This window comes from Mustela erminea, chromosome 4 (genome assembly GCF_009829155.1).
Source record: "Mustela erminea isolate mMusErm1 chromosome 4, mMusErm1.Pri, whole genome shotgun sequence".
NCBI classification, from domain to species: Eukaryota; Metazoa; Chordata; class Mammalia; order Carnivora; family Mustelidae; genus Mustela; species Mustela erminea.
The window spans coordinates 41,803,122-41,828,849 of record NC_045617.1 but is presented as its reverse complement, the minus strand read 5'-3'; the positions used below and the strand labels follow the sequence as shown (position 1 = coordinate 41,828,849).

The window sequence follows — 25,728 nt, the reverse complement described above, 5'->3', positions numbered from 1 at the left end:
GACCCGGGGATCATGACCTGAGCCGAAGGCAGAGGCTTCAACCCACTGAGCCACCCAGGCGCCCCAGGAGTGTAAGGTTTTAAGGAGGAAAGTGAAAAAGGCAACTGCAAGTTACATAGGAGAGACAGATGTTAACTGTTCTGGCTAAAAGAACAAACTGCAGCCTCGAGGAAGGTAGATCTGCTAAGGACTACCACCAAGTCAGACTCCCAAGAAGGAGTGGAATTCCAAAGAAAAGGCTTTTCCTTATTTTTTTTTCCTCCCAAATCATAATTTTTCTGATTTCACTGATTTAATAAATTATTCAGGCCAGTAAAAGCATTTGAAAATCAACATCAGACTTAAGATTTTACTTGTTATACATAAGAATCACTCCTGTAAGAGCCTAGGGTCTGTATCTTTTAACAGGATACAACAGAATGGAACAGTTAATCACCAGCAGTAACTTACCCTCACCGATATATATTTCTACCTTTTCCCTGAATGGCTCCATTTCATGACATCTAATGACCTGTACCACATACATGTTCCCTTATTTCATTCATCCTTTTGCTAAACCAAAACCACCCTGAGAGTATCTCCTTGCTTATTCTCACAGTCACTGTCTTTTTACATCATCCAATTACCCTGTGCTATGCAACCAACCTACTCATCCTGAAATTTAAAAAACATCTGTTCCTTCTCCTTGCAATTCTGCTATAATTCTTTTTGCAGCTAAAATCAGCCCTGAGTCATCAAAATGCCTCCAAGATACACTGATCTTGAAAAACATTTAAATGTTTTAATTCTAGCTATTCTCACAAAGCAAACTCAACTATGAGCCAGACAATGAGGAACCGTTTATCACTATATCTAGCAAAACTGCCACACCTGGTTGAAGAAAAAAAATCTTGCAAATGAGATATTAACTTTTTCTTTCTAAGCTATTCAGAGCACTCGAAATCTCAGTTGATTTGTTTATATACTTGATTTTCTACCAGCTGGTTCTTTCTTAAAGAAATAAATTAGATTTCCAGAGACTGTTTCAAATTAATAACCATACAATACTTTTACCCAAATCTCTTGAATACTAAGAAGTAATAAAGGTAAAATAAAAAGCATTTCATATCAAAGAAAAATAATAAGTAGGATAGGCCCTTCTAAAAATGATGGCTGAGGAGAAATAAATGACAAAATAAACTTCAAACTAGATGCTTTGGGAACAGAAAGAAATATACTTTATAACGAAATCAGAAGATATTATAATTAGAAGCCTTTTAATATCTCAGATTCACAAATGTTCCCAATACAAGAACTCGCAGCACTTGCTATTAACAACTAATGAACATAAACACTCAACACTGACTCAGTAGCAGAGGTGAGATTATAACTTTGAGTTCTTTATACTCCTTTCTCTTTTTATGTAAATAAACCATAATGACTCTCTGTTTTGATCCTTATGGTGAAACCATAATTTCTTTTGGGCAAGTCACTGAGTCCAGCCAGTGTCTTAACTAGTATTGTATCAATTACAGAAAGAATTTGGCCTACTGTACAAGTGAAACTCAGAAGGACTTCAAGGACTACAATATTGTATACAATAATAATGCAACATAAATAGTAACTAAAGAGTATACACTAAATACTAGACACTAAAATAACATTCCAGAGAAGGTTGCAAAACAACTGTACTGCCTGTTGGCAGTATAATCTTGGGTTTGTCACTCAGCCTTCTAGGTCTTCCTAATCTGTAAAACTAGAAATGCTGGAAGTACCTATACTTTTGCTTGAAAATGATTTAGAACAGTGCCTGGCATACATGGCTCAACAGATGTTGGCTATAATACTATCCTATTTTTTTTTCATGACAAAGTTTTCAAATACTGACAAAGAAGAAAAAAGATGAAATATCCGAAGAGATACATATGGTGCTAACATTTGGTGATAAAATGAGAAAAATTATTACACATTAGGGATACATTACATTTAAATATTCTTTTACATTATTTGTTTTTAAAACAAAAAAAGTTTTACATTAAATGAATTTTCTACTAGATAAATTATTTTATTAACTAAGACTTAGAAAGTTGAATCTGATTCTAAAATATTACCATCTATTGAGAAAAAATTATATAGCTGAATAACCCAAAATTTTGTAATTTTATGTATCTACCCACACAGATTCTGAATAGATTCTTTTTAAAAGAATGTATATATAATGTATGTTCACTGATATTCTGACTAAGATTTAAGTCTTAGAAGAAAACTTAATGAAAAGTATTTTAATCTCAGAAACAACATCATTATTTTAACAGATGAATGATCACCTGTGAAACTATTTCTTGGGTATCAGAAATGTTCTGATCTGGTGATACCATAGAAAGAATTTAAATACTAATACTTAAAATATTTTAGTAAAACTATAAACATTCAAATGATACCTCAATGCTGACCTGTATTTGTAATGTTAAACTTACATTTCTAATAGTTTCTCCAAACCTTATCTTCCATTACATTTAGCATAATTTGTGAATTTCTTAAACTACAAACTTGTCATTTTTACTTACAGGCAAATAATTCTACAGATAACAAAATTTTGGGATATGTACAAAATGAATACTTAGCTCCCTATTTAGAAAAACTATTTGAAGAGCTTATTAGATTTACTTGACTATATTGTGTATTCCTGTTTTAGAAGATTAGAAGATTCCTCCTTATCCATGCCCCACAGTATTTATTTATGACAGGATGTCTCTTAATGCAGTAGTCTCAAACTTCTGAAGATACTCAAGGTAGCAACTTTAATACTGCTGATTAAAATTTTGGCAACATTTACTGACTTGTATTATCTGGTCTCAGAGGTTGTTACACTTCTTGAAGAGCGAACAAAGACAACATCAACCTGGAGCTTTCCAAACTGCCTGATTCATGGTCATGGATACCTGAAATGGGTCTTTACTGTATTCTCTGCAACTGAGGAAGGGAGGTTGTTTATTTCAAACTTTATTAGGGAAGAAGACATGTGATTATTCCTTCATAACTGACTACTGGAGAAATTATTTTTCTCCTTTTGTGGGAATAAAGTAAAATATTTAATTTCTAGATGTCTCACAAAAATCTAAATCAGAAACTGGAATTATTTGTCTGAAATATGACTTTAGCAATAGTAATTTCAGATGTAATCTTCTGTATTGAAATGGTTATCAGTGCTTTTGAAATTCAAGCCAGAGACTACTTCTTTTTGGAAGAAAATATTGGTAGGAAAAAATACGGGGATAAGAAGTTCTATGTTATTTCCTTTTACCAAAATAGGAGGTCCACTGCATTATAAATATAAATACCTCAACAGGCATGTTTACTTCCTTGAGAACACTTCAAAATTACTAAAAAGAACTGTTTTTTTTTTTTCTCCAAACCATGTTTAATAAGAACTAAGCTTTGATATGTCTGTTTTTTAACAAAAACTAGAAGATGCTAAAATAATTTTCAACATTCTTCTATAAAGTGTCTGGCTCAAGAGAGACTGAAAGTCACTGGAATTTCCAGCTAAGAAAAATGCTAAATTTCTTAATTGGAAAATAATTTGAGAAGTATATTTAAAATGTTCTCAGAGTAATGTATTCATAAAATCTACATTTCAAATAAAGCTACTGATGTTAATAATTTACAACCACAACCTTAAATTAGAAAATAAAATTAATTTATACTGCCTCAAAGATATCCCAACTCAAGATGTAATATATATTAGAAAATAAAGTTTTAAGGCAGTAAATATGGATGTAATTACAGCCAGAGTTTTAAATACTTTGATGAACTTCAAAGCAAATACTTAATGGCTAAAAACAAACAAACAAACAAAAAAGAGAAAAAACAAACAAACACAAAACCTCGCTCTTAGAAGAGACTGGTGGTTGCCAGAGGTGGGTGGGAGTAGGTGACATGGGTGAAGGAGTGAAGGAGGCCAACGGTACAAACTTCCAGTCATAAAATAAATAAGTTATGGGGATGTAATGCATAGCATGGTGACTGTAGTTAATAATACTGCACTGCACATTTGAAAGGTGCTAAAAGAATAGATCTTAAAATTAAGAAAAAAAGAGATTTTGTAACTATGTATAGTGATGGAGGTTAATTAGACACTGGTGATGATTATTTCACAATGTATACAAATACCGAATCACTGTTGTACAATTAAAACAAATATAATTTCATGTCAGTTATACCTCAGTAAACAACAAGAACAAATGCTAACAGATACCTATTTACTGCTTTTATGTCTTAGGCACTGGGCCAAATGCTGAGGATCTGAAAGCACACAACACCCAACTCCACAAGGCTTATAGTCTTGTGGATGGGTTTGCTAAGGACAGAAAGATAAGAACACTAAGCCTAAAACATGTGTGACTACAGATAGACCTTAAATGTTGCTAAATTTTGGCGATAACATCGCCAAAACCACCTTGGTAAAAATGGCATGAGAACCACTACTATGGAATGCTTTGGGAACTTTCTGGAACCCTAGTCTGCAATCACTATGTGACTTGTTAGTAAACAATGCATGACTCTCCAGAAAGTTACAATGTGGGCTCAGCTAAAAGACCCTCAGGAACCCTGCAGCACTCTGGCGATGAGCATGCAGGACAAAAAGTTGTCAGCCAACTTGAAAGCTATTTATTGCATAGAAGTACAAAGACTTTTAGCTTCCATGAGGGTTTGTGTTTTTTTCAAACCTTCTTTCACTCTTTGAATCTGTTTTCAACAAAAGGAAAACCATATCTTCCCTTATTATGACATACGAGACACTGAAAATTTGCCTCTTCATTTACAGTATTATGGAACATTTAGCCATTATCCAGTGAATACGCTGCACAAATCTAGATTTGATTCCACTGCTTTCTCTCAATTTCTCACCCATCTCCATTTCTTTCTGATCTTTTCTCTAGGGGAGATGTTACCTTTATTTCTTTCTCTATCCTCAAAACACATGAAATCACTTGGAAGACCGAGTAGGCGTGGAAGGCTTCCTTCTGTTCTTGAGAATTAGAACTTTTTTTAAAAACAGAAAATAGCTTTACTTGGCTCCATAAAAACATCTTAATTCATTTCTCATTTATCTTTTCCTATGCTTTCCTCCTTCCTCTTCCCAGCAATTATGGCATCTTCTCATTTTCTTTACCCTCCAGAGCCAGTCAGAGGGCTATCATCAACTCAGGCAGGTAAGCGTCCTCATTACCATCTGCATTGCGTCAGTGTGGCAGTCTTCTAGCAGAAGCACAAAGCAGCATTAGCTGGACAAGTCCTACTCTGCAGCAATGCTTGCCAAACTGAGTCGTGACCCATCTTCCAAGAGAGAAGTTAATTTAGTGGGTGAAGATCGGCATTTAAAAACGAAATCAACAGAAAAATAAACAGAAGAGAATGGAAAATAACAGCTATCGCATCATGCTTCTGAAATTTTGGTTTACCCTGTGTGTGTATAAATAGATGTATGTGTAGAGGACCTCAATGGAAATATATTTCTTAACTTCCTACAGCTCATGGTCAAAAGTCTGGAAGGCACTAAACCAAAAGAGTCAGTTCTAAGGACTGTATCTTTATCTGATGTAATATTCCAGATATTTTAGAAATTTAAAATATGTATGCTAAATATTTTCTTTTAGTAAAATGTGTTTATCTAATAAACATATTATTTATTTCCTAAATTCAAATATTTTCTAAAAGATCGTTGGTCAGTAAAGAGGTCCAATCAGTTTTCCTAGTGTTTTTCAGTCTCTTCATAACTGAGAATCCCCAAACAAATACTTTACTTTTAAATTTAATGTATGTCTCCAGAGGCAAAAGAAACAAAAGCAAAAATGAACTTTTGGGACCTCATCAAGATAAAAAGCTTCTGCATAGCAAAGAAAACAGTCAACAAAACAAAGATGCAACCCACGGAATGGGAGAAAGTCAAATGACACTACAGACAAAAGGCTGATATACAAGATTTATAAAGAACTCCCCAAACTCAACACCCAAAAAACAGATAATCATGTCAGAAAATGGGCAGAAGACATGTACAGACACTTCTCCAAAGAAGACATACAAATGGTTAACAGAGACATGAAAAAATGTTCATTATCATTAGCCATCAGGGAAATTCAAATCAAAACCACACTGAGATACTACCTTACACTAGTTAGAATGGCCAAAATTAACAAGACAAGAAACAACAAGTGTTGGAAAGGATGTGGAGAAAAGAGAACCCTCTTACACTTTTGGTGGGAATGCAAGTTGGTGCAGTCACTTTGGGAAACAGTGTGGAGATTCCTCAAGAAATTAAAAATAGAGCTACCTTATGACCCTGCAATTGCACTACTGGGTATTTACCCCAAAGATACAGATGCATTGAAAAGAAGGGCCATATGTACTACAATGTTCATAGCAGCAGTGGCCACAATCACCAAACTGTGGAAAGAGCCAAGATGCCCTTCAATGGACGAATGAATAAAGAAGATATGGTTCATACATACAATAGAATATTACGCCTCCATCAGAAAGGATGAATACTCAACTTTTGTATCAACATGGACGGGACTAGAGGAGATTATGATGAGTGAAGTAAGTCAAGCAGAGAAAGTCAATTATCGTATGGTTTCATTTACTTGTGGAACATAAGAAATAATGTGGAGGCCATTAGGAGAAGGAAAGGAAAAGGGAATTGGGGGGAATCAGAGGGGGAGACAAACCATGAGAGACTGTGAGACTCTGAGAAACAAACTGAGGGTTTTGGAGGAGAGGGGGGTTAGGGGATGAGTGAGCCTGGTGGGAGGTATTAAGGAGGGCACATATTGCATGGAGCACTGGGTGTAATGCATAAGCAATGAATCTTGGAACACTGAAAAAATTTTAAAAAATAAATTTAATCTACCTTCAAATTTAATCTACCCTAAAAATTAAAACCAACAAGCTATTAGCCATCTCAAAAATGTGTGTCAGTAACAAATGACAATCTGAACTCAATATACCTTAAAGAAAAAATATTCTACTTTATTTTAATACAAAAAAGTCTGAGGGAATGGTATGAAGTTCCAAATATGATTTCAAAAATGAAGAAGAGACCACTATTTCTTTACATCTATTGCATATGCATACAAATGCAAACACCAATACTGTATTTCCTTGGCTGTTAAGAGATTTTTAAAGCTTTAAGCTCAGAAAGCTTAGAGAATGAGACTGTGACGAATGGCATCCAGGTCCTCAGCAAGGATGGGGCCAGGATCTGAGGCAGGGAATAATTTAGCTGTACTGATCATAAAATAAGTGCCTCAGACTAATGATTATATTGCTTACTTTTCACATACAGATGCTATACTGAATTCATAGTTAAAATATAGAGGACATTTCTGAGCCATTCTGCAGTGTCAAAATGGAAACTGGTTCTGACTCAGCCTCACAGCCTCTCAAACTTCTTGGGCTGTCAGAACTGAAAGAGGCAACGAATACCAACCCCTGCAGGAAGGGAGAGCCCTATGGCCTTGAGTTTCTCCATAAAAACCCCTGAGTTGATTAAAAGTGATGTTGACAGGTTTCAGCCCTTCTTGGTTTTATGGATTCTGGCTGCTAAGTGGAGCCTCAAGGACTAAAAGCCTATAAGAATAGCATTAAGATTTTTATTGGATTGTGAGATGCTCCAGAAAACAAAACAGAATAATACTCATAAAATGTAAAACTATCATTTAAACTTGAACATGTCTATAAAAATAAGCTAGGAATAACAGAATTTATATACACACAATTAATACAAAGATATTATGTGAAGATATATTGAAATGCCATCCCCGGCCCCCAAACAGGGCCTTCTGAGAAACTTCTGACAGCTTGAAAGCATACAAGTAAGAATTAAGTAAAATTTTACTTTAATCAAAGCTCCCTTTTTAATTTCAAAGACTGCATATGAAGCTATAATGAACTATATCTCTTAAGAAAACTTAAGTCACGTAGAGCCTAGTATATTTAGAACCTTAATCTCAATAAAGTTAAAAGAAGTTAGTCTTGAATGAGGGTGAAATCTGCTTCATTTATAGCACAAAACATTAGCAATGGATATATGAGGCAATTGCTTTCTGACTCTGCATGACAACTCATTACAAAATGATCACTGTTTTACTTAGTTTATTAGTTTTATTTTAGGATAAAACAAGAGATAATTGCTTATATTTAAAATCACGTTCTTCAGGTGACCAACTTCCCTTAAAAACTTAAATTTATGTTTTCAATACCTATTTGGCTAATTGACTGCCAAATTTAGAAAAACATATTTTATTCACTTTTTAAGATTCTTAATTTGGGGTCCTTAAATGCCCTTAAAGCCCTCTGATATTACCAGTAGAAGTGCATGTATTTTTCTAGAGAGAGAGTCCATAGCATTCATAGGATCCTGAAAATAATTAATGATCTAAGAAGAGAGTCACTGCCTTGGGTGAAAGTTGCACACAAAAGGACTGAGCCAGATGACGTATGGAAGATGCTAAGAGATAAAGGTAAGTTGGAATAATTTCCCCTAAGAACAGTGAAACCTGAAACGAGAATGAAGATGTACTAGTCTAAGACTATTTAATAAAATCATGTTGTCATATTTCTGTCTTTAGGGCTTGGATAAGAAATTAGAAAATCAGAAAAGGTGGATAATAATGGAAGAGTGCATATGTAAGAATGGTTGTAATGCAGAGAAGCAAGATGGCGGAAAAGTAGAAGACCTAACTTTTGGAGGGTCCCAGGAATTCAGCCAGATAGTTATCAAGCCATTCTGAACACCTACAAACTTCACAGGAGATGATACAAAAGAACAGCAGCAATTAGATGAACAGAAAAGCAACCACTTTCTAGAAGGTAGGATGTGAGGAGAAGTGAATCCAAGGCAATGTTTGGGAAGAGAGCTATGAGGGGAGGGAGCCTCAGTTAGCTGGCTCCCAACAAGTGAGAGAACAGCGGAGGACAAAATCAGAACTTTTTATAAGTCTGCTCCACTGGGGGATGTCAGTCCAGTGGCTAAGTGGGGGTGGGACCCTCGTTGGGACTGTGTGGTCTCGGGACCCTCAGGGTCACAGAAAGACCAGGGGTGTCATAGATTGGCAGAGTTCCCAAGTATCGGAGTGGGGAAGCCAACTGCAGAGATGGAGCCAAGGAGTGGGACTGCCATAAACCATGATCCCGGGCACCGCTGGGCCACCACTCTTTAAGCAGGGACCCCACAAGTAGCAGATCAAGGACAGACTCCTCTTCCTCCCCCAGGAGAAGTAGCACGGGAGCACAGTACAAGAATCTGCTGGGTTTGGAAACTCCAAACAGGGTCATGTGCCAGAGATAGAAATGCTCAGTAACAGGCCAGGTGAGCACAGAGAACAGCCACAAACCAGGGAGATAGGAGGGATTGACTGCTTTTCTCTGAGGGCTCACTGAGGAATGGAGCCCCAAGTTCTCTGGGGTCAGAGAATGGGAGGCCACCATTTTCATTCTCGTCCTCTAAAGCTGTAGGGAAAGCATTTAGGGAATGAAAGCTACCAAGAACAAACCCAAGCAGATTGCTTAGCCTGGACCCTGGCAGGGGCAGTGCAATTCCATCTGGGCAAAGACATTTGATAATCACTGCAACAGACCTCTCCCCCATAAGATCAGCAAGAATATCCAGCCAAGACAAGTTTACCAATCAATAAGAACTGCAAACCTCCAGCACTACCGGAATACAGCACATAGAATTCATGTCTTTTTCCCCATGATCCTTTAGTCTTTCAAAGTTAATTTTTAAAATTTTCTATTTCTTTTTCTGTTTTTTTTTCTTTTCTTTTTCAACCAATATTTTATCAATTCCTTTCTTAAAATCTTTTTTAATTTTTATTTTTATACTCATATTTTATCCCTTCATTGTTCTTAACCTTATTTTTTTAATATATATAAGTTTTTCTTTCTTTAAAATTTTGGGACACAGTTTCATGTAATAGAACAAAATATACCTTAATCTAGTGTATGACTTTGTTCTAGTCTCCAGCCTGATCACATTCTCTCCTTTTTCTTCTTTTTTTTTTCTTTCTTTTTTCAACCAACTTCTTATCAATTCCCTTTTAAAAATCTTTTTAAATTTTCATCTTTACAGTCATATTCCATGCCTTAATCATATTTACCTTATTTTTGTATATATATAAATTTTTCCTTCTTTAAAATGTTGAAAGGAAGTTTCTTCTAACAGACCAAAATACATCCCAAATCTAGTGTGTGGCTCTGTTTTATTCAGCAGCCTGATCATATCCCACCCACCTCCTCTTACTTTTCCCCCTGTTTTGGGTCTCTTCTGATTTGTTTTGTGTATATTTTCCTAGGATCATTGTTACTTTTTAGCTTTTTGTTCTCTCATTCCTCTATTCTTCTCTGGACAAAATCACAAAATGGAAAAACTCCCCTCAAAAAGTAGAACAAGAGGCAGTACTGACTACAAGGGACCTAATCAATACAGACATTGGTAAGATGTTGGAACTACAGTTCAGAATGATTATAAAGATAGTAGCTGGGCTTGAAAAAAGCACAGAAGATACTAGAGAATCCCTTTCTGGAGAAATAAAAGAACTAAAATCTAACCAAATTAATATCAAAAAGGGTATTAATGAGGTGCAATAAAAAATTGAGGCTCTAACTGCTAGGATAAATGAGGCAGAACAGAGAACTGGTGATACAGAAGACCAAATAATGCAGAAAAAAGAAACTGAGAAAAACACAGATAGACAACTACTGGGTCACAAGGGGAGAATCTGAAAGATAAGTGATACCATAAGATGAAAAAATACTAGAATAATTGGGATCCTAGAAGAAGAAGGGAGGGGGCAAAAGGTATATTGGAGCAAATATAGCAGAGAACTTCCCTAATTTGGGGAAGGAAACAGGCATCAAAATCCAGGAGGCACATAGAACCCCCCTCAAAATCAATAAATATAGGTCAACACCATCATCTAATAGTAAAACTTACAAGTCTCAACAAAGAGAAAATCCTGAAAGTAACTCAGAAGAAGGGGTCTGTAACCTACAACAGAAGAAACATTAGATTGGCAGCAGACCTATCCACAGAGACCTGACTGGCCAGAAAGGACTGCAATGATATATTCAGAGCACTAAAAGAGAAAAATATGCAGCCAAGAATACTATATCCAGCTAGACAGTTATTGAAAATAGAAGGAGATATACATAAAAAAAAAAAAAAAAGCTTCCAGGACAAACAAAAACTAAAAGAATTTGCAAACACCAAACCAGCCTTACAGGAAATATTGAAAGAGGTCCTCTAAGCAAAGAGAGAGCCTAAAAGTAACAGACCAGAAAGGAACAGAGAGAGTATACGGTAACAGTCACCTTACAGGCAGTACAATGGCACTAAATTTGTATCTTTCAATGGTTACCCTGAATGTAAATGGTTACTCTAAATGTCCCAATCAAAAGATACAGGGTTATCAGACTGGATAAAAAAATAAGACACATTGATAATGCTGTCTGCAAGAGACTCATTTTAGACCCAAAGACACCTCTAGATTTAAAGTAAGGGGATGGAAAACTATTTATCATGCTAATGGACATCAAAAGAAAGCTGGGGAGGCAATCCTTATACCAGAAAAAAATAGATTTTAAATGAAAGACAATAATAAGAGTATAATAAGAGATGAGGAAGGACACTTACTTAAAAGGTCTATCCAACAAGAAGATCTAACAATTTAAAATATCTATGCCCCTAACATGGGAGCAGCCAATTATATAAACCAATTAGCAACAAAATCAAAGAAACACATTGACAATAACACAATAATAGTAGGAGACTTTAACCACCCCACCCCCCCCCCCCGCCGCCAAATGGATAGATTCTTTAAACAAAAGATCAAAATGGAAATAAAGGCTTTAAATGACACACTGGACTAGAAGGACTTCACAGGTATTTCCAGAACATTCCACCCCAAAGCAACAAAATACGCATTCTTCTCTAGTGCACACGGAACAGTCTCCAGAATAGATCACATCCTGGGTTACAAATCAGGTCTAAACCAGAACGAAAAGAGGGGGATCATTCCCTGCATATTTTCAGACCACAATGCTTTGAAACAGAATTCAATCACAAGAGGAAAATTGGAAAGAACCCAAATACATGGAGGCTAAAGAGCATCCTACCAAAGAATGAATGGGTTAACCAGGAAATTAAAGAATTTATAAAATTCATGGAAACAAAGGAAAATGAAAACACAACTGTTCAAAATCTTTAGGATACAGCAAAGGCTAAGAGAATAGTAGATAGCAATACAAGCCTTTCTCAAGAAACAAGAAAGTCTCAAATACACAACCTAACCCTAAACCTAAAGAAGCCTGGAGAAAGAACAGCAAATAAAGCCTAAACCCAGCAGAAGAGAAATAATAAAGATCAGAGCAAAAATCAATGAACTAGAAACCAAAAGAACAGTGGAACAGATCAATGACACTAGGAGCTGGTTCTTTGAAAGAATTAATAAGATTAATAAACCGCTGGCCAGGCTTAACAAAAAGAAAAGAAAAAGGACCTAAATTACTAAAATCATGAATGAAAGAGGAGAGATCACAACCAACATCAAATAAAAACAAACAATTAGAAGAACATATTATAAACAACTATACACCAGCAAATTTGACAATCTGGAAGAAATGGTTACATTCTTATAGAGGTATAAACTACCAAAACTGAACCAGGAAAAAATAGAAAACCTGAACAGACCCATAACCAGTAAGGAAATTGAAGCTGTCATCAAAAATCTCCCAACAAACAAGAGCCCAGGGCCAGACGGCTTCCCAGGGGAATTCTACCAAACATTTAAAGAAGAACTAATTCCTATTCTCCTGAAACTGTTCCAAAAAATAGAAATGGAAGGAAAACTTCCAAACTCATTTTATGAGGCCAGCATTAACCTGATCCCAAACCCAAAGACCCCATCAAAAAATTACAGATCAATATTCCCTGATGAACACGGATAAAAAATTCTCACCAAAATACCAGCAAAGAGGATCCAACACATTAAAAGGATTATTCACCACAACAAGTAGGATTTATTCCTGGGCTGCCAGGTTGGTTCAACATCCGCAAATCAATCAATGTGATACAATACATTAATAAAAGAAAGAACAAGAACCATATGATATTCTCAATAGATGCAGGAAAAGCATCTGACAAAGTAAAGTATCCTTTCTTTATCAAAACTCTTCACAGCGTAGGGATAGAGTGTACATACCTCAATATTGTAAAAGTCATCTCTGAAATACCCAGAGCAAATATCATTCTCAATGGGGAAAAACAGACAGTTTTTCTCCTGAGGTCAGGAACATGACAGGGATGTCCACTCTCACCATTGCTGTTTAATGTAGTACTAGAAGTCCTAGCCTTAGCAGTCAGACAATAAAAAGAAATAAAAGACATCTGAACTGGCGAAGAAGTCAAACTCTCACTCTTTGCAGATGACATGATACCTTATATGGAAAACCCAAAAGACTCCACCTCAACACTGGTAGAGCTCATACAGGGATTCAGCAAAGTTGGAATGATATAAAGTCAATGCACAGAAATCACCTGTGTTTCTATACACCAACGACTAGATTGAAGAAAGAGAAATTAAATAATCAATCCCATTTACAATTGCACCCAAAACCATAAAATACTTAGGAATAAATCTAACCGAAGAGGCAAAGAATCTGTACTCAGAAAACTACAGAAATTGAGGAAGACGCAAAGAAATGGAAAAACATTCCATGCTCATGGATTGGAAGAACAAATATTGTGAAAATGTCTATGCTACCCAAAGAAATCTACACATTTAATGCAATCCCTATCAAAATCCCACCCATTTTTTTCAAAGAAATGGAACAAATAATCCTAAAATTTATATGGAACCAGAAAAGACCTCGAATAACCAATGGAACATTGAAAACGAAAGCCAAAGTTGGTGGCATCACAATTCCGGACTTCAAGCTCTATTACAAAGCTGTCATCATCAGGACAGCATAGTACTGGCACAAAAACAGACAAATAGATCAATGTAACAGAATAGAGAGCCCAGAAATGGACCCTCAACTCTATGGTCAACTAATCTTTGCCAATGCAGGAAAGAATGTCCAATGGAAAAAAGACAGTCTCTTCAACAAATGGTGTTGGGAAAATTGGATAGTCACATGCAGAAGAATGAAACTGGACAGTTTCCTTAAACCACACACAAAAATAGACTCAAAATGGATGAAAGACCTTAATGTGAGACAGGAATCCATCAAAATCCTTGAGGACAACACAGGCAGCAACCTCTTCGGCCTCAGCCACAGCAACATCTTCCTAGGAACATCGCCAAAGGCAAGGGAAGCAAGGGCAAAAAGGAACTACTGGGACTTCATCAAGATAAAAAGTTTTTGCACAGCAAAGGACTCGGTCAACATAACCAAAAGACAACCGATGGAATGGGAGAAGATATTTGCAAATGGCCTTTCAGACAGAGGGCTAGTATCCAAAATCTATAAGGAACTTATCAAACTAAAAACCCAAAGAATAAACAATCCAATCAAGAAAGGGGCAAAAGACATGAATAGACATTTCTAAAAAGTCGACATCCAAATGGCCGACAGACACATGAAAAAGTACTCAACATCACTTGGCATCAAGGAAATATAAATCAAAAGCACAGTGAGATACCACCTCACACCAGTCAGAATGGCTAAAATTAACAAGTCAGGAAATGACAGATGTTGGTGAGGATGCAGGAAAGGGGAACCCTCCTACAGTGTTGGTAGGAATGCAAGCTGCTGTAGCCACTCTGGAAACAGTATGGAAGGCCGCAAAAAGTTGAAAATAGAGCTGCCCTATGAACCAGCAATCACTCTACTGGGTATTTACACTAAAGATACAATATAGTGATCCGAAGGGGCACATGCACCCCAATGTTTATAGCAATAGTGTCCGGAATAGCCAAACTATGGAAAGAGCCCAGATGTCTATCCACAAATGAACGGATAAAGAAGATGTGGTATGTGTATATAATGAAATACTATGCAGCCATCAAAAAGTGAATCTTGCATTCGCAACAACATGGATGGAACTAGAAGGTATTATGCTAAGCGAAATAAGTCAATCAGGGAAAGATAATTATCATATGATCTCATTGATATGAGGAATTTGAGAAACAAGACAGAGGATCACAGAGGAAGGAAGGGGAAAATGAAACAAGATGGGACCAGGGAGGGAGACAAACCGTAAGAGACCCTTAATCTCAGGAAACAAATTGAGGGTTGCTGGAGTGGAGAGGGGCGGAGGGATGGGGTGGCTGGGTGATGGACACTGGGGAGGGTATGTGCTATGGTGAGTGCTGTGAACTGTGTAAGACTGATGAATCACAGACCTGTACCTCTGAAACAAATGATACATTATACGTTAATTTAAAAAAAAAAAAAGTTTTTTAAAAAGAATGGTTGTAATGGAGTCATGCTATTCATTTATAGTATAGATATCTCTTGTCATGCTATAGCAAATTTCTGAATTCATTTGACATTTGTCTAAATATCTATACCCATTTTGTGTTCTTATCCTTCTCTTTTGAATCTTTATAAAATGAAGCTGCTTTTTTTAAACATAGCTGTAACAAGTCTCTAACAAAAAGAACCTCTAACCACCAAGTCACTCAAACTTAGTCCTGTTATGTTAATGAGTATCTTTCCTAAATATTCAAGTGAACAGTTTCCTATCTAACAAAAAAAATTCAACCAGTATGCTCTTAGGGAAATCAAAGCAGTTTCCATTTATTAAAGATTATATCTGCTATCTATGCTATACAACATAGTATCATTAGTTTAGTGGGAGAAAGATGAACATAACAAGTACTGTTATTTCATGTCCAAAACAAGTCAGGTACAAAGCAAGGGAGGAAGTGAACCTTACTAATCTCAAGCACTTAAAATATGATTATTTTATTGTTTTCCAATTAACTTGTAAGTATTCTACTTAGGTAAGGATCAATATAGCATCTTCATAAGAATCATAAGAATTATGAAGGAACTTCAATAATTAATAAAGATAAATCCTTTCACAATTTACGAGAGAAACCTTTTTCACACTTTCTCACAGTAACATCAAAAGGAAAAGGTGCCCTAAAATAAGGCACCTTTTTCTCTTTTTTAAGATTTTATTTATTTATTTGAGAGAGAGAGAGACACAATGAGAGAGGAAACACAAGCAGGGGGAATGGGAGAGGGAGAAGCAGGCTTCCCACTGAGCTGGGAGCCCATGTGAGGCTTGATTCCAGGACCCTGGGATCATGACCTGAGCCAAAGGCAGATGCTTAATCACCTGAACCACCCAGGTGCCCTTAAAGCACTTTCTTCATTAAGTTGATTATCCAGGCATAAAGGGCTGGGTGATGGGCATAAGGAGGGCACGTGATGTGATGAGCATTGGGTGTTATATACAACTAATGAACTGTTGTACACTACAACAAAAACTTATGATGTACTATATATAGGCTAACAGAATTTAAATTTTAATAAATAAACAAATAAAGATAATGGGTTGACAAAGGACTGACCTATGTCACTGAGCTTGTTAGGAAAGTCCTGGATAAAGAAAATGTTATGTCAATAAATCAGGTGAGTGAAGGAGTAATCAACTTCATATGTATACTTAGAATATGTTTTTAAAACCTATCATGCACATGCACACACACACATATTGTTCCTGTTCCTAAATATATAATGTAAGCCTCTCACTTTTTAGTTATTTCAGTTCTAATAAGGAAAAACAGGATTTTCCAAACCAACAGACAGAAAAAAATTAGGCTTTCAAAATGTTCCTGCAGAAACTTATTAGGATTCCTGGCTATACTGCTGAATTAGGTGAACAATGGATGGTCTGTTCTTAACATTTTTATTGAACTCTGTACTGCAGATTTTAGTCAATGTAGGGAAGCAAAAGAAAGCAATAAAAGGCATCCAGATCAGAAAGGAAGAGGGGAAAACTATCTTTATTAGCTGATGATGTAATCATTTCTATAGAAAATCCTATGAAATCTAAAAAAAAAAAAAAAGAAAAAATACTAGCACTAATAATTGAGTATAGTAAAATTGCAGGATTTAAAGTAAACACATAAAGACTGAATCTTTATATACTAGCAATGAACAATCAGAAACTGAAATAAAAAATACTTTTGTATCTAGAAAAATGTTTCTATAGTCAGTGTCAAAGTAATTACTGCCTATGTTTCTCCTAAGACTTTTATGCCTTCAGGTGTCATATTTAGGTCTTTAATCCACTTTGAGTTTTTTGGTGTGTCTTGAGTAAGAAAGTGGTCCAGTTTCATTACTCTGCAATGTAGCTGTCTAGGACCATCTGTTGAAGAGACTCTCTTTTCCCCACTGTATATTCTTGCTTCCTCTGTCATAGATTAACTGATCATATAAGCATGGGTTTATTTCTGGGCTCTCCATTCTGCTGCACTGATCTATGTACCCACTTCTGTGCTAGTGCTATCCTGTTTTGATTACTACAGATTTGTAGTATATCTTAAAATCTGAGATTGCGATACCTCCAGCTTTCTTCTTCTTCTTCTAGATTGCTTTGGCTATTTGGGGTCTTCTGTGATCCATACATTGCATACATAGTATTTTTGTTCTAGTTCTATGAAAAACACTGTCAGTATTTTGATAGGGACTATACCAAAATAACAAGCTTATGCACAGCAAAGGAAATCATCAATAAAACAAAAAGACAACCTACTATATGGGAGAAGATAGTAGAAAATAATATATAAAATAAAGGGTTAATACCCCCAAATATATAAAGAACTTCTACAATACAAAGAAAAAAAAAATCCGATTAAAAAATGGGCAGGTGCCCTGAATAGACATTTTTCCGAATAAGACATACAAATGGCTAAAAGACACATGAAAAGATGCTCAACATCACTCATTATCACGGAAAGGCAAATCAAAACTACAATGAGCTATCTATCACCTTACCCATCAGAATGACTAGACTCAAAAAGATAAGAAATAACAACTGTTCATGGGGATGTAGAAAAAAGGGAACACTTTTGCACTGCTGGTGAAAATGTGAATTGATGTAGCCACAATGGAAAACAGTGTGAAGTTCCTCAACAATTTAAAGATACTATTGCCATATGATCCAATAATTCCACTACCAGGTGTCTACCCAAAGAAAACAAAATACTCACTCAAAAGGATATATGCACTCTTATGTTTATTGCAGTATTATTTATAATAGCCAAGATATGAAAGGAACCTAAGTGCCCATCGACAGGTGAATGGATAAAGAAAATGTGATACACACACACCCACATACACAAACTCTAATATTACTCAGCCATAAAATCAATGAGATCTTGCCATCTGCAACAACATGGGTGCACCTAGAGGGCATTATGCTAAGTGAAACAAGTCAGAGAAAGACAAATACCATATGATTTCATTCATATCTGGAATTTAAGAAACAAATGAATAAAAAAAGAAATGGGCACCTGGGTGGCTCAGTGGGTTAAGCCTCTGCCTTCAGCTCAGGTCATGATCTCAGGGTCCTGGGATCAAGCCCCATATCGGGCTCTTGCTTGGAAGGAAGCCTGCCTCCCCGCCTCCCTCTGCCTGCCTCTCTGCCTACCTGTGATTTCTGTCTGTCAAATAAATAAATAAAATCTTAAAAAAAAAAAAGAAACAAACAAACAAACAAAAACCCAGACTCTTAAATCCAGAGAACTGGTGGTTGCCAGAGGGGAAGTGGGCTAGCAGAAGAACGAGTGAAACAGATAAAGGGGACTAAGAGTATATTTATCTTGATAAGCACTGAGTTATGTATAGCAAAGGTGAATCATTATATTGTACACCTGAAAGTAATATACTATTGTATGTTAATTATACTTCACTTCAAACTTTTCCCTGTATTTATTAATACAGAAATTACACAAAAGTCTTTATAAAAATGTTAAAAAATATTTTTCTGACATCAAAAATATAAAATACCTATGGATAAATCTATTAAAAATGTACAAGGCCAATACACTGAGTCAAAATATTATTGAGAGCTATTAAAAATCTAAACAAATTGAAAAAATGTGGTCTTCATGAATTAAAATATTCAATATTGTTAAATGTCATTTCTCTTCAAATTGATCTATAGATTTAACATAATCCAAGTCAAAATTCCAGTGGCATTTTTAGAGAAATTGACAAGATGTTTCTAAAATGTGTATGAAAATTAAAGGAATCTAATTAGCCAAAACAACTTCAAAAAAGAACAAAGTTTGAGGATTTATCTTATCTGTCTCCATGACTTATTATTAAGACACAATAATCAAGATATTGTGGTACTGGTGGAGGGACAGGCACAGATAAATGGAAAAGAATAAAGAATCCAGAAATAGATTCACATACATATAGTCACTGATTTTCAACAAAGATGCAAAGGCAATTCAAGGGTGGAAAGGATAGCTTTTAAAAAATGGTTTTAGTGCTTGCTTCAGCAACACATATACTAACAAGGACAACGTGCATTTAAAAAAATAAATTAAATAACAATAAAAATGGTTTTACAACAAGTAGATATCCATGTGCCAAAAAAGCAGGGAGCTCAGCATTCCTCTATATCTTGAATTTTGAATCATATTAAAAAATTAACTCATAAATATTAAACCAAAATATTAAACCTAAAACTAGAAAGATTCTACAATATGAAGGAGAAAAATCTCTGTGACTTTGGTTAGGCAAACATTTCTTAGATCAATACCAAAAGCACGAGGCATGAGGGAAAAACTAATAAACTAAACATCAGCATTAACAAGTTCTGCTCTTTGAGAACCCTGTTAAGACAAGGAAAAGAGAAGCCATTGCTGGGGGGAAAAAAAGGTGCAAATCATGTATCTGATAAAGGACTTAATATCCAGAAGATATAAGAACGCTCACAACTCAAGTAAAAACATGAAAACTTAATTCAAAAAAAGGCAGGATTTGAACACACACCACTAGAGATGTACAGATGAAAAATAAGCACGTGAGACGATGCTCAACATTATTAGGCATAACAGAAATGCAAACTAAAACTGCAGTGAAATACCACTATGTACCCATAAGAATGACTAAACTTAAAAAAAAGATGGGCGATACCAGGATATGGAGGAACTAGCACTGTCACACCCTACTGGTGGGAAAATAGTTTGGTTGTATCTTAAAAAGTTAAACATACAACTGCAATTTAACCCAGCCATTGCCAATTGAGGTATTTACCCAAGAGAAACTAAAGGATATATCCCTGCAGAGACTTGTATACAAGTGTTCGTAGTAGCCAGAAAGCAGAAACAACCGAAATGTCCATCAACAGGTGAAAAGATAAAGAAGCTATGCTCTAACATAATGGAGTACTACTCAGCATTAAAAACAATGAATTATTGTTAAGTGCAACAACATGGATGAATCTAAAAATAATTATGCTGTATTAAAGAGGCTAAGAGAGGGAGAGAGAGAGAGAGAGACAGGGCAAATAGTGTATACTTCCATTTATATAAAATTCTAGAAAATGCAAATTAATCTATGATGACACAAATCAGATTAGTGGTCCCCTGGGGACTGGAAGTGTAAAAAGGGCAGAAGTGAGGAATTTCAAAGAGGTACAAGAAAACTTCTGGAAGTAATGAATATGTTGACCATGCTGATTGTAGTGATGGTTTCACAAGTCGAAGCATATCAAAATTTATCAAACTGTACACATTAAATAGTGCTTTGGTCAAATTCAACTCATTACTATGGGCAAGAATATTAAAATAATCAATTTTGGGGCACCTGGGTGGGTCAGTTGTTTAAGTGTCTGCCATCAGTTCAGGTCATGATCCCAGAGTCCTGGGATAGAGTCCTGCATCAGGCCCCCTGCTCAGCGGTGAGCTTGCTTCTCGCTTCTCCCTGTGCCTCTCCCGCCTGCTCGTGTTCTCTCTCTTGCTTGTTCTTGCTCTCTCTCAAATAAATAAAATCTAAAACACTAAATAAATAAATTAAATAATCCTCTGAAAGACTGAATTACTTGTTCAAGAGGGATAATGCAAAATGAAATCAGTAATTCACATTAATAATATTTTTGATATATTGATGGTTATTTGCAGGTTTTTGATGGTTTCTGGACAAGTGAACTACATCTAAGAAAAATATACTGGAAAATGAACAATCATACCTTGATTTGTGCAAAGGGTCTTTCATAACCTCCAACATAGAGCAGACCAACATTCTGAGGAAGTAACCTACAAAACAAAAACAAAGCATATTATTTTGAAAACATTCTTCCTTATATAAAAAGCTCATATAATCATCATAATTTGTATACCAAATACATACTGTGAAAAAGCTATCTTTGCAGTTATTCTTGTCTTTTGCTCTATGAGATAGCTGAGAAATAATCCTTTTTTTAACTAATTTGGAAATAGGTTGTCACAGGAGGGTACTTCTCTTTTTTGTTTGTTTTTTTATTCAAGTATAATTAACATACAGTGTTACATTAGTTTCCGGTATACAATGTAATGATTCAAGAAAAATTCTTATACTTTAGAAAATAGTAGTAAATGCTGAGAATGGAAACTTAGATGTAGAATAGTTTAACATATTAGTAATTCTGGCAAAATTACTAAATAGTATCTCTGGGAAAAAACTAAAAGAAGTAATGCATGTATTTAAAAATCTGTAAGGATTAAATTCAAGAAACACTCATTGTACACCTATACTATGTACTGTAGGAGATAATACAAACCTAAATAACTCAGTCCCAAAAATATAAAGGAAAACCAGATACATAAATAAATAATGCTACCAAAAGGCGGTCTCTGATAAGGGCAATATACATGTATTTGCCACTGTAAAATAGTGGAATAAAAGGTACTTGCTATCAAGGGAGCTGGAAAAGTTCAAATAGGTGAGATCTGGTTTAGTCTTAAAGGGTGGGTAAGGCAAAGGGAGAAATTTAAACAAGTCGTGAAAATGTAGAAGATCTGAGACAAAAAGTAGACAAGTATGGCTAGAGTGAGGGATAATTTAGTTGAAGATGAAAACCCAAAGGAAGTTTGGAATAAACTACGAAGAATGTCAAATGCCATATCTTTATTTTATAAGCAATATGAAGTCATATTTCTGTAAGATGTACTTAGTTCTTATAAAAAAATACACATGAAAATAAAAAGCAAACCATACAGAGCGTTAAAAAAATTAGTAAGTTACCTTCTAGGACTCCTCCTTCCCTTCCTATTTCCACTTAAAAGAGAGCTATCATTCCTGACTGCATTAAACAATGTGAATGAAACACCATCATTTGAACTGTGCTTGTGGAGCGTATAGTGGTACAGGGTATGAGAAGAACATAAACATTCTTATGATTATCTCATTTTCTTTTATCATAGATCTTTTCTCAATGGACACTAACTCCCTTCTTAACCTTAGTGTACATAAAGAATATGAAAAAACTTTGCCTATACTCCTTGCCTACAGGAACCAGGCCAAAACACATCTCAGAGCTAGGTAATGAAAATTAATAGCATTTTACAGCAGGTAAAAAAATGATCTCAAGGATGACTGTATAATTCTATTGCATGAATCTGAAAATGAGAAACACTGAGTAGTATTTAAAGTGAACAGAACTCAAAACAACCCTATGAAAATTTCTCAGGATACCATATTGGTCTAATCATAAAAAATCAGAACACAAGATTATCACAACCATCCGTTTAAATTTAGTTAGTGACTTCAAAAATTCTACTTCAGTAATTCCAGGATATGAATTTCTTCATATTTTAACTTCTCTGAAAACTGGATGCCTCTGATATTCTATGGTATCTTATAATCACTATTTCCATTGACTCAGTCTAGGAAGACTAAGAAAGCACACTCTCAAAGCACCTTAGATTTTATGAAATAAGGTAGATAGACATTCAATCTCCCAGAAACATTCTTTGCTCCTCGACATTCTTTAAAGGCTCATAAAGCATTAAAGGCTACTGAAAGAATGTTAATAGCCGATGAACACAATCTTGATCAAACCAAGTTAGCAAAAAGCTACTTAATTTTGAAATATAAGTGATACTTGCAGTACTTCATTTTAGCATGGTGTTGAAGGTCATAAACAGGACTAAAGGCATTTGTTCACCAAATATAAGTAGAAAGCATAGGCAATTTCTCTAAACCTCAACTGTGAAATGGAGAATTTCTTAACATATAAGAAATTAAATCTCACAAATCATTGCCAGTACCACAATTTAATGTTAGTTATATATAGCAGTGGTAATTTATTTCCTATATAACAAAAGTTCACAAAAACCTTAATAAACCCCCTTCAGAAGTAAGAATAGTCACTGTTCATACAAATAAAGATGCTAGAGAAAGAAGAGAATAAAAGCTGGCTGACATTTAAAAATCAATATGCTTCTAATTACTATGCCTATGCATTTCAGGAAGCTCGCCAATATACCATTTAGTGTGCCCCTCTTCCTCCAACTTGCCTATCTAACAGCTACCTTTCCTTAAACAAGAAATTTCTTTAATATATCAATTATGTAGCATATACATGTTTCACTTTTTAAATACTGTTCTCTCTCATTCATACACCTATTATTACTTACCACAGATTATATTACTACCATCAACTGAGTGGGTTTTAATATGTACTATAATCTAAATGCCTGCTATGCACAAAATAACACTCTGAAAACACTTTTAAGATGGGACATTTCTTTAACCATTTTTACATTTCAAAAAATTATTTTACCAAATTGTATACATAATTGTTGTCAAATAATAGACCATTTTATGGTGACAGGGTACTTGCATATAATAAAGCAATCACACATTTTAAATCCCCAGAGTAGGGTGTTAATTCAGCACTGATAAGTGAATTCATATGTATATGTTAAAATAGAAAATCTGACTCATTTAGTACTAGATAATTGCTTTGCCCTTAAGTTACATGAACATTAACATAACCTTTATACAAATGCTAGCAACTCCTAAAATATTTGCTTGTAACTAAATACTTCTGTGGTGTGGCTATCAAAGAGGGAAATAGCAGGGCACCTGGGTGGCTCAGTTGGTCAAACATCTGACTCTTGATCTCAGAGTCATGAATTCAATCTCCAGTTAGGCTCCAGGCTGAGGGCAGAGCCTACTTAAGGGGGAAAAAAAAAAAAAAAAAAGAGGAAAGTAGCAATAAGACAGCAATCAGCAGTAAGAGAGCAATAGGCATGTGGGCAGGAGAATCAGGGATGGACCTATTAAGAGTTTTTGAAAAGGTAAACACAGGTAAGACTAATGTTCATTTTGCTTCAAATTCCCAAATACAATATTAACAAATACCTATCCTGGAAAGAATGCAATAAAGTTATTTTCAGAAAAGTTTCTCACATAAAGGAAAAAAAAAACTTGTCAGGTAATAAAATGAACATTATTTAAAAGGACCTCATTCACTATAATCTAATGATGTATCAGATATTTTTAAAAGTTTTAAAAGGAAACTGAGTCTATAATTGCTTCAAATCAAAAATTTAAAAAAAGAAAAATAAAATAAAAATTTTATTTTTAAAATAAAAATAAGCTAAATAACTCAAAATTAACTACTCTGTCTATAGCCCATAATTACAATACTTGCTAATAGATACATCTTTCAACTGCAATAAAATATCCTGGGGGGGTGGGGAAGCACAGCTTGTTTGTTTGTTTATTTGTTTTTAAGACAGAAAGCATGAACATCCAAGAAGAGCAGTGGTTGGGGGGGGTGGGGCAGAGGAAGAGGGAGAGAAATGATCTTAAGCAGGCTTCAAGCCCAGTACAGATCATGACCTGAGTCGGAGTCAAGAGTCAGTTGCTTAACAGACTTTGCTACCCAAGTGCCCCAAAATTTACAGTATCTTTAAAGCTAATTTACATAAAATCCTACTTCTCAGAGAAACTGCATCTGATATATCAACTACTAGAGAAAATGAGAATGCAAACACAAGAATTCAGTTAGAATTCAAGAACATAAAAATTACCAGCAAATCTCCATGTTTAAAATGATAGAAATACATCAATAAATAACTTCTAGGACAGAAAGGACATTCCAAAGTAAAGTATCAAATATTTTTAACTAGATAACAAAATAACAATATATCAAAACTTGTAAGATATAGCTAAATCCAACTTAGATAAAAACTTATAACCTAAACCGTATATGTCAAAAAAAAAATGCTGAAAATCAGTGAGTTAGCAACCACCTCAAGAAATTAGAAAAACACCACTAAATTAAACCCAAAGAAAATAGAACAAAATAAGTTGAAATTCATGAATAGAAAATATACACTAGATAGGACTGAAAGATTAAAAATGGTTTCTTCTAAAAGAATAATTAAATTGATAAATTCCTAATGAGACTGACAAATAAAAGATAAAGCACAAACAGTATCAGGAATAACACAGAGAACACAGCCTACATATACTAAAAAACAAGAGGATATCATAAACCCCCTTACACCAACAAGTTTGAAAACTGAGACTAGAAAAACTTCCAGAAAAATACAGTGAAATAAAACTGACCTAAGAAAAAACGGAGTATCTTACTTGTCCTACTGTAAAAATTTTTAACGATCTCCTCAAAGAAAGCAAAAGGTCTAGATGGATTCTTCAGCAAATTCTACCAAACATTTAAGAGAAAATTAATTGTAATCATATACAAATTTTTCCAGAAAA

At 34.9% G+C, this 25,728-nt stretch overlaps 1 protein-coding gene across 1 annotated transcript in view; it reads right to left on the bottom strand.

Moving 5' to 3' along the window:
* The window catches only part of RNGTT (RNA guanylyltransferase and 5'-phosphatase), a 341,865-nt gene that overhangs the window by 41,863 nt on the left and 274,274 nt on the right, over positions 1-25,728 (bottom strand). Inside the window, exon 14 of the mRNA XM_032339080.1 lies at positions 21,203-21,269. Coding sequence (XP_032194971.1) covers positions 21,203-21,269 — 67 coding nt within the window. The remainder of the gene's footprint in view (positions 1-21,202; positions 21,270-25,728) is intronic.